Source organism: Malus sylvestris, chromosome 7 (assembly GCF_916048215.2).
Source record: "Malus sylvestris chromosome 7, drMalSylv7.2, whole genome shotgun sequence".
Taxonomy (NCBI): Eukaryota; Viridiplantae; Streptophyta; class Magnoliopsida; order Rosales; family Rosaceae; genus Malus; species Malus sylvestris.
The window spans coordinates 23,831,600-23,847,222 of NC_062266.1; the positions used below are offsets into that span (position 1 = coordinate 23,831,600).

General features: G+C 34.5%; 1 protein-coding gene across 1 annotated transcript; it reads left to right on the top strand.

Moving 5' to 3' along the window:
- Positions 1–4,670: 4,670 nt before the first annotated feature.
- LOC126630196 (probable LRR receptor-like serine/threonine-protein kinase At3g47570) lies at positions 4,671–14,667 on the top strand. Its single transcript, XM_050300311.1, has 6 exons — positions 4,671–4,817; positions 4,881–4,964; positions 6,880–6,961; positions 11,465–13,136; positions 13,209–14,074; positions 14,175–14,667. The coding sequence occupies exons 1-6, from the start codon at positions 4,671–4,673 to the stop codon at positions 14,573–14,575; spliced, it is 3,252 nt and encodes a 1,083-aa protein (XP_050156268.1). The 3' UTR covers positions 14,576–14,667.
- The last annotated feature ends 956 nt before the right edge of the window (positions 14,668–15,623 follow it).

Sequence of the window (15,623 nt, forward strand, 5' to 3'; positions counted from 1 at the left end):
CACAAAACCGAGCGCAATGGCGTTCTAGGATTCATATAGCCAACCCCACTTAGTGGGAAAAGGCTTTGTTGTTGTTGTTGTTGTTGTATTATTTTTTCCAGAGGTTGTATTAATTTTCCTTTGAGTGGAAATTTGGGGTTTCTTCAGATATAATGTTATCAACTTCTATTTTTTTAATTTTCTGATTTTGGGGTTGTACAGGAAGTGATATAAACTGAATTTTTTGGGTTTTACAGGTCTAATGTTATCAAATTCTTTTTTATTTTTTATAATTTTCTGATTCAGGTATAATGTCATCAAATTCTAGATGAGGTGCATCCAGACATCAGTTTGGTAAAGGTAAAGATTTGCCTAATCCTATTGGTACATACTCATATGAGAAAAGAAGGATTTGAACATGTTAATTAGCTAAGAATTAGTTTACATTAGAGAATATATATGATTTTGGATTTGTGTTGGTGTAGCTAGGGACAATTATATATGTGAATAGATGCTGGGTTGGAAGGTCTACTCATAAAGAAGAACAAATCTAAGGGTAGAGTGAAAACGATTTGGTGACATAGGTTTTGCAACTTATCATGTCAGACTAATAATTTTTCCATCAATTTCTTAATTTTTTTTTTTGGTTTACGAACGTTAATTGTTTGATCCATGGCATACTATATTGAATGATAACATGTTAACAGTAGTTTTAAACTGACATGATCTTACCCCATTTTGAAAGCAAATTAAAGAAATAATTATGGACATGCATGTAAAATATTATGAATTTAAAGAGGTGAAACCGAACTTACAACTGCTACCTGTTTAGTTTAACACAATTTTGCTCTGCTTAGTTGCTGAGAAAATGTTGGGAAACAAAGGAACAAGATTTGAGTGCTATTTTTATGATGGATGCTTATTTTGATGAGCTTATTAAGTCTTGGATAATTTATGAATTTAAGATCTTCAATTTTAGTATTTAAAGAGTAATATGTGTTATTTATTTATTTATTATGCAGCAGTTAAAGAAGGGTGCGAGGAAACTTTATAAAAGATTAAGGAAGGTGAATTGATCATGGTATTTAAATTTTAACAGTTCAATTTCTTAAAATTGGGTAAATGCTGGCTTTTAATAGTACTTTGAAGATGGATTTTTTACTTTGAGTTTTGACTCTTTATTGTGCATTTTTTTTATTCAGTCTTTGGCAAGCCATAATACATGATAAACAAAATAATTGGGTTTTAGTAAATATTGATTTTGTAAAATTCTTTATTTAAATTTCTAGGTTCTGATGAATTCTCATTTAGAGTTGGTGACAACCAATTGACTCACCACCGACTTTAGATCAAGATTCAAGTATGCCTTAAATTTGTAAGTCATATTTTCATTCTATTTTGTTGATTTTGTCATCACAATTTATTACAAAGTTGGGATATCGGTTAATTTTTATACTTGGATTTTAACTTTTTATTTGTATTTCTGGAAAATTGCAGAAAGAATGCATTAAGATTCAGCTCTCCGATCCGAAGGACCTTAAGATTGAAGGCTGAATTATTGTAAGTCTGTCTTCTGTCACATGTTTACCCATATTCTTCTGTCCAATCATTTCTTGACACTATGTTAGTAATCCCAATTATTATAGGGATTAACAGATTAAGATATATTTAGATTCTTTTGAATGTAAATAGTATTAATCTTCTTACAATCTTTCATATGTTTACACAATCTTCCATACAATTTTTAATCCCGCAGCAACGCGCAGGCATCGATTTCTAGTAAAACCTAAGACCCAAAAGAGAGAGAAGTCAACCCATTGACGAGGACAATTTTCAAGCAAGACAAGATTTTAAACTTGTCATTATATGATTTTAAACTTGTCATTATATGCATTGAATTGTAGTAGTTTTCTAAATATATGAAGGCGAGGAGGAACCACAACCTAGTATCTTGGAAAACCATGCCAAATGCCGTAAAAACAAAGGGCAGCATAAAAGTAAAGGAGCTGCCGCCAGCAGGGTTTGTGCCAGATTTATTGTCGTCGGCTGGGGTGGGTGGTGTTGTGGCTGTTGGTTTATAGTTTTAGTTTTTTAGTCTTTTTGTTCTTATTTTTTACAACTTAAGCTAGTAGGGATAGTTTTAATTATTTTAATGAATTTAGGTGTATTCAATCAAGATTTTAAGTGATTCTCTAAAATTCAATGTGTATTCAATCAGGATTTTAAGTTAGTTTATTAAAATCCTTATTTAATTAAGATTTTAAAGAAGTTTATAACATTTCAGGTGTATCTAATTAGAATTTGATTTTAAAGAATTTGAAAAGGTTGAGGAATTAGAGGGAATTAGAGAGATTTCGTAGTGTATTTTAAACTTCCACAAATCTTACCTCTCTCCATGAGATTTCGGGAGAATTGAATCAAAATTTTATATGGAATCTTTACAAATCAATTAAACTCCATAAAAATCCATGGATTTATAAATCCATTTAAATTTTATGGTGGGTGAAATTTTATGGGGTGGGTCTAGTAGCACTCTTTTTATATGGTGAGATGTGTAAATTTTATGGTGGGTGAAATTATCATGTGAGTAGGGAAATAAGACAATGAGATAAGTTCAGTAGCACTCTTTTTTATTAGTACCCTACATATTGCCAAATACAACCCACAATAAAACTTGTTGTAAATGACTTATATACCCTTATATAAAATGACTATTTAGGCCCCATAAGATTTTAAAAGTAAATTAAAAATTCTAAATACACTGCAAATCACTTTCAATGTGTATGACCTAAGACTATTTTTTTTTTCAAGTGTTCAAGGTCATTCTCATCCACTATTGTAAAATAACACCCTAACCAATAAAGTATAAACATGTTGATAAAAAATGTTATTTTTTGACGATCAATGTTTGGCGACTTCTCATGATATAAGACTTCAAATGTTTCGTTCTCTTAGTGATTTCAATGACATCATATGTGTATTAAGGTTGCCAATAGACATTTTGTCAAAGAGAACCATGATTGACAGTAAGACTACTAATTAGTTGATATCTTGATAGGATGACTTTTCTTTCGTTATTTATTTGGTTGTATTTCTCTTACTGTTTTTGAGTTGCGTTATGAAACTCCTTTTAGAAGAACAATTTCAACTATTCTTGTGCTTATTGTAGAAGAATTTCATAACCGATCAGTCTAGAAGGTATGTAGTGAATCTGTGGTGGGGTGTGTTTTCGGCGCAGGGGGGGGTGGTGTTTTGGTGTTGTGTGTGGTGTTGAATAGTTCTTGTTGACAGTTGGTGTGCGGCCTTGGCTCCACCACAGATACGGAATACAGTTTGATGTGGGGCTGCACATGTAGAGTGTGGGATGTATGAAAGTGCGGGGTGTGCAAGTAATATGAAAAAAATATGTGGGGTGTATTAGGATAAATTTGAATTAAAAAATTAATTGTGAAGTGCACTTAATATGTGGGCGTATTCAACATTATGTCGAGTGTGAATAAACAACCCAAAATATAATTCTCGTCTCATTCTTGTTTCAATTCCAAGTTTGATAGAAAAAATGAATTAAACATGAAGAAAAATCAGAAATATTTCTAACCGCCTTTGTGAGAACTTTCCGTCTAATAGCAGAATATGTAGAAGAAATTGGAATCTCAAATGCATATGCATATGAAAACTCTTAAAATGGTACGGATCCTCTCAAACAGATTCGGCTTCCCTTCTAATAACCTTTAAATTTCAACCATTCATATACATTCAGTGGTTGATTCATAGTATTTTACAATTTTTTGCCTTCTTAAAAGTAAATTATTTGGGTGACAAACTCTGAAGTTAAGAAAGGAAAAGAGGTAAACTGGGAATAGTGCAGCCAATCGAACTCTGAAAGAGGATGCAGATGAGATTAGGTTCTCCATACAATAGTTAGGTTTTTCAATCGTGATTCATTCTTTATTTGTTTGCACTTTGCACTCAAACGCCCAAATAGAAGTGAAAAATGCCTTGAATTCAAAAGCAATTCGAATATGGAAAACCGACTTCTAATTCTTGCACGTTCATATGTTATGATCTCTCAACCCCATATCAGATTCTCATTTCAAGGTTTAGACAATTTTGTATCTCATTGGTTTCTTTTACCTTGGAAATATCAAGTGTAAACATGTAAATTTCGGTGAAATGAACACTTTACGGTCTAATGGTATTCATTTTCACTTGTAAATGCGAGATATTGAGCTCGATTCTTATCAAAGGAAAATTTGAACCATATTATTGCTAGCCCATTGTTAGGCTTTAGTCCATTCCCCCACTTCTTTAGTGTAGATAATATCGTTTGTTAAAAACAAAGTGATTAAGGCTATCTTAATTAGGTCATTGTAACTACAAGAGGTTTTCCTTGGTTTTAATTATCTCTTGTATCAATGAAATGTATCTCCTTATTCAAAGGGCTCCATATGTAAGCTTAAGTTTGTGAATTAGTGATTTAAAAATTAATCTAAGAAGAGAGTGTTTTTCTCCTTAAAAAAACAAGCATTTGATTTGGTCGTGTTGAGTGATTCCATAATTAACAACGTTGACAAGCACCATTGCCCCTGGTTGAATGATTCCCAGGTTCTATCCCCTGTCTCCTCGAGATACATTGGTTTTTCCCTACATCAAGTGGCATTAGAGTAGGTTTTCTGCTGCGTTTGAAGACCATGGTTGTGATTTACAATCTGTTAAAAGATCACACTGTCAAAGAAATTAGTTTCGCCGATTGGAATTCACCACCAATTGATGAGCATGTTGATAACGATGAAGTCAACCATCCTTCTGTAAATGAAGTTGATGAGGATGGTAGAGAGGTAAGCAAGTTATACTCCTCAAATTTGTATGATTTCTTAGAAGTTGATATTGTTATTCACTAGATCAATAAGATTTTTGAACCTAGGGTTGAGCACCAAGTCAAGATTGTGTATGTGAAGGAAACTTTAGAGTTTATGAACGAGGTGGTAAATTCATACTTAAATTCTCAACTTCTATAGTAAGCAAAAAATCCTTACTTTGAAATTCATAATTATATATGGGATAAATTTCTTTATCGTGGTGATTTAGTTGAAAATATTTGAAGAAGAGAAGCCTTGCACACCTGGGTCATGTGTCATTTCGACCATATCCATTTGAAGAAAGAATGTGGAAGTCTTCTATACATGATACTCGATTACATTGTTAAGAAGAATCAACTAATATGTTAGAAATTTAGAAAGTGAATGTGCACCTCTCTGGCAGCTAATCATTGTTCATTAGTGAACAAGTGAATTAAAATTTATCTAAGAAGAGAGTAATTTTCTCTTAAGCATTTGGCTTAACCGGATTGAGTGAATCTACGATTAGCAATGTCGAGCAAGCTCTGTTGCCCTGATTGAGTGATTCATAGGTTCTATCCCTATCTTTTCGAGATACTTTTGTTTTTCCTTGCATCATTTTCCAACACGAAGAGACACTTATTGGGCATCCTTTTCTTCCACTAACAAAAGTTGGAATTAGATACAATTAAACCTCGTAGAAAATTACTCTATTTTGATATCTAACTTATCTTCTTTTACTTGTTTAAGTATCTGAATTACATGAATTTGGACCACATATTGAAGAAAGAGTTCATACTATTACCATTCTAGTTTGACAACGTACATGATCACATAACATGTCAGATTATTTAAAGAGAGATGTTTTTCATACGAAGGTATGCCTCGCTGATACACAAGAATCTGCCGAGAGAAAGAGGGGCAAAGAAAGTTGTCAGGATTGTGATGGATGTTGATATCCATCTTAGCTCTAGACTAGTCAACTCACTTAGTCTAAGAATTCCATTGATGCTTTCTTAGTCAGTTGTACTCTCTTAGTCTAAGGTTGCTTCGAGTGATTCTGAAAATTTTCCAAAGTTGTCTTTACCAGAGTCTTCTTAAAGCTACTGAAGGATTCTCTTCTGCCAACTTGACTGGTACGGGAGGTTTTGGGTCAGTTTATAAATAATTTATTTGATCAAGGTGAAACAACAATTGCCATGAAGGAATTCTGCCCCGTTTGATGGGAGCTTCCAATAGTTTCAAAGATGAGTGTGAGACATTGAAAAATATTAGACACTGTTAGTGGCGAAGTCAGAAATTATAGGGAGAAGGACGAAATTTAAAAAGGGCAAAAAGTAAAAAAAATCCAGACAACTAAATCATTTTAGATAATAGACGATACTAATGTCGCTCATAATTTGTCAATAGAAACTAACTAATTATATTATATTAAACTATATCAATTAACCATATAAATTAATCTAAATTAAACTATATAAATTAATTTAAATTAAACTAACAAAAATTCATATAATTAGGAATTTAAATAACTAAAATTTGGAAAATTAGGGATTGGTGTTGCATGCTCCGCAGATGTGCCTGGGGAAAGGTCGGACATATCGCTCATGCTATGGCTGAGATGTGTCGGATCAAAAAAGATAAAATGTTGGATTAGAATAAGCAAACTGATACTATTAAGTATTAGCATGTACGTAATAATCTTATTTCCTTAGGCCATCTCCAACCGATCCGGCCAGAGGGTCATAGGGCCGAAAATAGTCCGAAATAACATGAAAACCGTCTCCAACCGAAGGCTAGGCCAAAGAACTTGTGGGCCCCACCAGGTCAAAACCAATCAATCAGGCCAGTGAGCTAGCCATATTCAGCCAGCCAGCCCACTTTAGGGTTTAGGGTTTAGGGTTTTCTTTTGCCCAACCCACTTTTTTTTTTCTTTTTTTGCTCAGCCCACTTTTTTTTTTTTTAATTTCTAATTTTTTCCTACACTATTTCTCACATATTTTTCATCATTTCATACTATCTTACCTCATTTTATTTCAATTCTTCACATTCCATACTATAGCTCTTTGGCCCTCGGTTGGAGATGGTTTTTGGTCACAGGGCTGTGTTTGGCTTATGGCCCTCTAGCCCCTTGGTTGGAGATGGTAAGAAATATGATCATGCACTTTTCATTAAAATATTAATTTCTTAGAGGGACAAAGAGTTAAAACGAGTCATCTAGCTTTCATTCGGTTGGAGATGGCCTTATGTGAAAGTAGAAGTTTTCAGATTTTCTTGATCAATATAAACAGTATAGTTGATAACTTGTCTGAAGTCGATTTACTATTTCGTCCAGTTGAGTCGTTATACTTCTATGCCTTTCTATAATGAGTTTGTTTGCCAAGAAGGGCTACTTCAGTGAGGTTTTCCCCACAGACATAGCTACATACATTTTGATAACTCAAGGTTTGGGGTAGATGGAAAGAGCAAATTTAGCGAGTTCTGTCCCGATAAGCTAATGAACTCGCTAATGAAGCAGGGGGTTTATCAACACCTTGATTAATGCGATAAGGAAGACTAGCCGGATTAATTGACGAAGTAAACAAGCTCTTTGTGATGAAGAGAGGTTTATCAACTTTTCTTTCTTTTTTCAAAGGGAATTGCTATTGACACTCCAAAATCTCATTCTGCACTCCAACTTTTTATAATTTGAAAAAAAAAAACATTTGTGAAGAGTCTAGAATAAGATTTTTGGAGTACTAGTAACAATTTCTTTTTTAGAACTCTGAAACATAATTGAGATTTGTTAAGCAATTATTTGTTCTTTCTGCAATTTTGAAAAGATGTTACGAATAATCCTTCATATATATTTCCTATCTAATTAATCTTTGTTTCGATTCTAACTTCGATCAAAATAAGGACCGAAACATGAAGAAAAATCTGAAATATTTTCAACTCAAATTGTAAGAACTTGCCATCTAATTGCAAAAGTATGTAGCAGCAGACATTGCAAACCCTAACAGCAAGTACTTATTTTCCCCAACTTTTAAGTTTGAAGTAGATAGAAAAGTCATGCAGAAAATATTTTCCAAACGCACTAGGTCGTTAATGGTTGATTTAAAACGCAATGCATGAAATTTCCCAACACCAAGAGAGAATTATTAGGGCATATTTTTTCTTCCACTAACGAAAGTTGGAATTAGATGCAACACTATTTAGAAAGATAACATCAAAGTTACTTTGTTCAACATACAAAATTAAACTAAATTCTGTTGACATACGGGACAACATATTTGAAAACGAGTGCACTCTATCACTGTTTTAGTTTGAAGGAGTGATAATATATAACATTTACGACTACCTAAAAAAATTGATTTCCTACAAACCCTATATTTTTCTATTTTTATGAAAATAAAATGCTTCAAACTCTTTTTCTATATACACCTTGTGTTCTCTCTTAAGATGGGAGAAAAGTCATGGATGTCCCCGAACTTATGTAATGATTGTTGAGAGTATCAATTCCACATCGAGAAAATGAGGGACCATGCACTACTACAAAAAACACTTTGCGTGACGAAATAAGTTTGTTTCGCAAAGTACAATTTCTTCGCGCAAAACCTTTTGCGACGAAATTTTGGTCGCGCATGTTTCGTCTTGCAAAGCTTGTGACGATAGGGTTTGCGCGACGAAAATTAATCTTCATCACGCATAGCTACTTTGCGCGACGAATTAGTTTGTCTCACAAAGTATCTTTGCGCGATGAAGTAGTTTGTCGCGCAAAGCTTGATGCAACGAAATATTTTAAATTTTAAATTTTTGTTTTTAAAATATTTTAATTAATTTAATATTTTGCGCGACGAAATATTTTGGCACGCAAGGTTTTTGACTTTTTGTTTTATTATTTCTCTTATATTAATTTAATTATATTAATTGTTTACGCAACGAAATATTTGGTAGTGCAAGATTTTTTGAATTTTTACTTTTTTAATTTAATTTAATTGTATGATTTTATTTTTTTTAAATACTTTAATTTAAATTGACATATTCAAAATAAAATTGCATATGAAAAATAGTGATCAAATTATCCAATATATATATAATATATTCAAAATGTACACATAAATTAACAAGGTACAATAATAAAATTCTAATACAAGTCTATTGTGGTGGTGGTGGTGGGGGATATGTTTCGATAGCGTCCTAATCCTCAACTTTAGCCGTCAAAGTCTCGATGATTCCCTACAAATATATATATATATGGTCAAATAACAAAAAATTGGCATAATCTCCACTAAAATTGGTATACCCCAAATCCGACCCCAAACTCCACTCCTCATCCTATACTCGACCCCAAACCTTGCACCAAACTCAAAACTAACTCCAAAAACACATATTAATGAAAAAAAATTAAAATGTGGGGAGAATATACATTTTGGAAAGATTGAGAGTGAGTGAGAATGAGAGGGAGGAGCAAGTGTGAGAGAATTAGAGGAGATAGTGAGAGAGAGATGAGAGAGTCAATGAGAGTGACAGGTAGTGAAGAGAGAGAAGAGAGATTAAGTGAGAGGAGTGAGTGTGAGAGAGAGGGTCGGATTTGGGGAGAGGGAAAGAGAGAGGAGAGGTAAGAGTAGAGAAAGACATTGAGAAAATTGTGGAGGAGTTATTTTGGTTTTAAAACCGTATCACTTTGCGAGATGAAGGATACGAGTTTGCGCGATGAAATATTGGTCGCACAAAGTCTTAAAAAAAAATTTTAAAAAAAACTCCCACGTCCCATTTTTTTGCCCGCCCAAATTTTTAGAGTTTTGCACAACGAAGTATTGGTCGCGCAAAGTTTTGAGCAACGAAAAATTGGTCGCGCAAAGTTTTGCATGACCACTAAAAAAAATTTAAAAAAATTCCCGCAGCCCATTTTTGGTGCCCGCCCAAATTTTTAGAGTTTTGCGCAACCACTTGAAAAAAATTAAAAAAAAATTCCCGCGTCCCATTTTTGGTGGCCACCCAAATTTTTAGAGTTTGGTCGTGCAAAGTCTTAAAAAAAAATTCCCTCATCCCATTTTTGGCTCCCGTCCAAATTTAAGAATTTTGCGCGACGACGCAAAATTTATAAAAATAATTTTTATAAATAATAAAAAAGAAAATAATAAAATTTATTGAAAATGTGACTTTACTCCCTTCAAATTCAATTTTTTTTATATAAAACCCACAATATTATATTTTTCTAACAAAAACCCAATCCGTACTATAATAATAAATTTAAAGCTACATAATAAATATATATCATTCAATTCTTAAGTGTTATACGTACAAAATAAATAAATTTAAAGTTACTTAATATATATATATACACACACCATTCATCAATCCAACCGTCAAACTTGTTTGTATATACTTCAAGATCGTATACTCCAAAAATCTCAAAAAACAAATATTCAGAGATCAAGTAACGAGACAAAACTTTTCGACGGTTATAAACGAAAAATCACGATTTAACGGTTATTTTAACTCCGATTTTGATGACTTTTTACAGCTACACTTCTTGATCCTATATGAATAGAATGACTGAATTCGATCTTCAATTTAAAATACTTACACTAGTGATGTTATACATAATGAAAATATAAATAAACTCTTTAAGTGTTAGTGAATCTATTGTTTTGATGGGATATGCATTCTACAAAACTAGTTTCAACGATCCAACCGTCAAACTTGTTTGTATATACTTCGAGATCATATATACCAAAAATCACAAAAAACAAACATTTAGAGATAAAGTAATGGGACAAAACTTTTCGACGGTTATAAACAAAAAATCACGATTTAACGGTTATTTTAACTCTGATTTTGATGATTTTTTACAACTACACTCCTTGACCCTATATGAATACAATGACTAAATTTGATCTTTTTTATGGGATATGCATTCTACGAAACTAGTTTCAATGATCCAACCGTCGAACTTGTTTGCATATACTTCGAGATCATATACACCAAAAAACATTAAAAAAACAAACAAACATTCAGAGATCAAGTAACGGGACAAAGTTTTTAATAAATTTTCATCGCGCAAAGTTTCATTGCGCAAGACTTTGCGCGACGATGTGTGTTTCGTCGCGCAAAATTTCGTAGCACAAGGGTTTTTTTTTACTAGTGATGCAAACGCTTAAAAGTAATTTAACTACTCCTCATATTACCAATTGATTTTATAGTAGAACCTTAACTACTTTCTGTCGAAAAAAAATTGCGAAGAAAACTAGTCAATTCTCTAATTAGTCTAGAATTCCATCTTAGCTCTACACGTCAACTCTCTTTAGAATTCCAGTAATGCTTTGACTAGTAGTCTGTACATGTTTAAGGAACTGATACACGCACATCCGTTTTAGCCTCTCGCTGCCAATATTTAATCATATTCATTGTTTGTACTTGATTTATCTAGTTCGATGACTGGAAATAAATAGTGTGTTTGAAAATCAGCGACCTTTATTTACCAAAAGATGCATGCTTATAAATTGGGTTATCCTCAAGCAGCTAGACAACCACAACTTACACACTAGACAACCTTAGCTCACCCAAACACACCATGGGGATTTACAAGTTTATTTCATCACTTCTCTTTTTCTCATCTTTTTGCATCCATGTTGTTGTTCTTACCTCATGTCTTAGTTCAGGCCTCGCCGGATCAAATGAGACAGATAAACTGGCCTTGCTTGAATTCAAGGCCAGGATAACCAGTGACCCCTTTGGTATCATGACTTCATGGAACGAAACCATCCACTTTTGCCATTGGTACGGTGTTACATGTGGTCACCGCCACAAGAGGATCACAATGTTGAAGTTGCGGTCCTTGAAACTTGGAGGCTCTATATCACCACATGTTGGAAATTTGAGCTTCCTCAGAGTGTTTAGTCTCATAAACAACAGCTTCCGCCATCAAATTCCTCCAGAAATTGGCCGCATGCGCAGGCTGCAACGTTTGGTATTGCAAAATAATTCATTGAGTGGAGAAATTCCCGCTAATTTATCAGGTTGCTCAAAACTCAACCGGATATATGTTGGCTTCAATTCGTTAGAAGGTAGTATCCCTAAGGAGCTTGGCACCTTGTCAAAGCTAAAAGAATTTGTTATTGACTTCAACAACTTTAGAGGAAGAATCCCCTTCTCTTTTGCCAATTTGTCATCTCTTGAAGTGATTGCTACACTTTTTAATAATTTTGGTGGCAGTATTCCAGATATCTTTGGTCGACTGACCAATCTTTATTTTCTTGGATTGGATGAAAATGAATTTTCTGGTATGTTCCCTTCCTCAGTTTTCAATCTCTCTTATCTCGAAACCTTTGCTGCCGTAGAAAACAAACTTCATGGCACTTTTCCTTCAAACTTAGGCATTGCCTATCCAAGACTGCGAACCTTTGCCATTGGTTTGAATCAATTCAGTGGAACTATTCCCGTTTCAATATCTAATGCCTCTAATCTATTTGAGCTAGGACTCGGATCTAATCAATTGCATGGAGAAGTTCCCTCTTTGAAAAATTTACACAAGCTCGGGAGGTTTAATCTTGCTTATAACCATCTTGTAAGCGGGGGAATTGGTGATGACATGAGCTTTCTCTGCGATCTGACTAATGCCACCCTTTTACAATCTTTGTATATCAATTCAAACAAATTTCGTGGTACGTTGCCTCAATGCATAGCCAACCTATCTTCTTCTCTTGTATCTTTTGCTATAGCCGAGAATGATATATTTGGCACTATCCCAAATGGGATGGAAAATCTGCATAACCTGGAAAGCCTAATGATATTTAGCAACCAGTTTGCAGGTCCCATCCCCCCCAAAATAGGAAAGCTCCCCAAATTATATCAAGTTGGTATGGCCATGAACTCTCTCTCTGGGACTGTTCCATCCTCTTTCGGAAATTTAAGTCGATTAACTAATCTATATCTAGAGGATAACAACCTTCAAGGCAGCATCCCTTCAAGTTTGGCCAAGTGTCACAACTTGGAGATCTTATCTCTTAGCAGAAACAATTTAAGTGGTACCATATCTCCCGAAGTCATTGGTGGTCTGTCTTCTTCGTATATTTTTGTGGATTTATCTCGAAATCATTTGACTGGCTTTGTTCCCAAGGAAGTCGGACATTTGATAAATCTAGAGCATTTTGATGTTTCCGGAAACATGTTATCTGGTGAGATTCCAGCAAGTCTTGGAAGTTGCAAAATCATACAATATCTTGACATGCAAGAGAACTTCTTCCAAGGGACAATTCCATCATATATGAGTTCACTAAGAGGTATTGAATTCTTATCTCTCGCTCGCAACAACTTGTCAGGCACAATTCCAAAATTCTTGGAGCAATTTACATTTCTACAATCTTTGAATTTGTCTTATAACAATTTAGAGGGAGTCATACCAACTGAAGGAGTTTTTCAGAATGCAACTGCCACATCAGTCCAAGGGAATACAAAGCTCTGTGGGGGCATACCAGAGTTTAAATTGCCAAAATGCAAATTTCGACATTCCAGCAAGAGAAGGTTGAACCTAACCTTGAAACTGGTAATCTCTCTCCTTTGTGGGCTTTCTGGAGTCACTTTTTCATTGGCGTTTTTGTACGTTTGTTGCTTTCAGAGGGTAAAGAAGGAGCATCCTTCAAGTGATTCTGAAATTTTTCCAAAGATGTCTTACCAAAGTCTTCTTAAAGCTACTGATGGATTCTCTTCTGCCAACTTGATTGGTACAGGAAGTTTTGGGTCAGTTTACAAAGGATTACTTGATCAAGGGGAAACAATCATTGCCATCAAGGTACTCAACCTTTTTGCTCATGGGGCTTCCAAAAGTTTTACAGCTGAGTGTGAGGCCTTGAAAAATATTAGACACCGCAACCTTGTGAAGGTACTTTCTACATGCTCAGGATCTGACTATCGTGGTTGTGATTTTAAGGCTTTAATTTATGAGTACATGGTGAATGGGAGCTTAGATGAATGGTTGCATCCAACTCAGACAAGTATTGAGATGAATGAGAGGCCACAGGGCTTAACTTTTTCTCAGAGGTTGAACATTGCTATAGATGTTGCAATGGCATTGGATTATCTCCATCATCAGTGTCACGTGCCAATAGTTCATTGTGACCTCAAACCCAGCAATGTTCTTCTCGATGATGATATGATTGGACATGTAGGTGACTTTGGGTTGGCGAGATTCCTTCCAAAAACTCCTGAAGATGGTTTTGGTAATCAATCAAGCTCCATTGAAGTAAAAGGAACAATCGGGTATACTCCTCCAGGTGAGTACTTACTTTCTTCTCACCTTAATCTGTTTTCCTTAATATTTTAGTAGGGCCTTGAGCAGATATTTAGACTGTTAAACAAATTGTATAAATGCAGAGTATGGTATGGGACATGAAGTGTGGACACAAGGTGACGTGTACAGTTACGGCATCCTCTTGCTGGAAATGTTTACTGGAAAGAGGCCAACCAGTGACTTGTTTCAAGGAACTTCAAATCTCCACAACTTTGTCAAGGTAGCTCTGCCTAAGCACGTGGTAGAGATTGTGGATCCTGTTCTTGTTCAGGAAAAAGAGGAAGGGGAGACGAGCGCAGACCAATGTTTTACTAAGGCTAGCACAAAGATCCACATCAAATTTGAAGAAGGCTTGATTTCAATTTTGGAAATCGGCCTTGCCTGCTCTGCAGAGTTGCCTAGAGAAAGATTGGACATCACTGATGCTGTGGCTGAGATGTGTCGGATCAGAAACAAACTTCGATCAGATAAAATGTTGGATTAGAATAAGCATATTGTTAATTTGTTGCATTAGCATGTAATAGTTTTGTTAATCAGCACTGTGTTAATTAGCACTGTGGTCGAGGCGTTGCATGATAATAGGAGGAATAGCCCGAGGAATTCTATCTTCACGAAGATTCAAGTCTTAGAGTTGTACATAGCGATTTGAAACCGAGCAATATCCTATTAGTTGTTAATATGAATCCAAAAATATCATACCTTGGGATGGCCAGGATGTTTGGAGTTTATGATGAAATTGAAGGAAACACAAGAAGAGTTGTCGGTACTTAGTAAGTTTCTTCAACTTAATTATCCCTCTAGGATTAATCATCTCAAACAACTTACATATATATATATATATATATATATATATATATATATATATATGACTTTGAAACTCATCTTTGATTGCAACTATATTTTACGTGCAATTAGCGGTTACATGGCTCTCGAATATGCTATGGGCAAGATTTATTCCATAACTAGATGTTTTTAGCTTCGGAGTAATCATGCTTGAGATTGTAGATGGGAGAAGGAACTTTTTAGGGAAAGGGATCCTTCCGGATCCCTTCCACCTAATCCTATTAATCAACAAATCAGGGCCCTTAAAATTTGATCCAACGGCAAAAATTATTATAACTTTTAAATGAGCCTCATGTTTTTAGCCGTTGAATCAAATTTCAAGAGTCCGGATTTGTTGATTGGTAGGATTAGGTGGAAGGGATACAGAGGGATCCCTTTCCACTTTTTAGGCTTTCATCTCACAGACAGTGCAGCTACTCTTTTATTTTAGTACATGTAAGCATGATTATACAAAATATTTTCCAACTAATTAATTACCTATCTATCAACTTAATTAGTTGTGTTACTATTACATCCTCGATCGCATGCAGGCTGGGCAGTTGTGGAATGAAGGGAAAGGGTTGAAGCTGATGGATCCATTGTTCAAAGATTCATGCAGCGCTGACGAATTTTCGAGACACATCCATATCGGACTATTATTTGTTAATGTTATTAAACGAATATGGCAAGAAGATCGATCCCGTATGAAG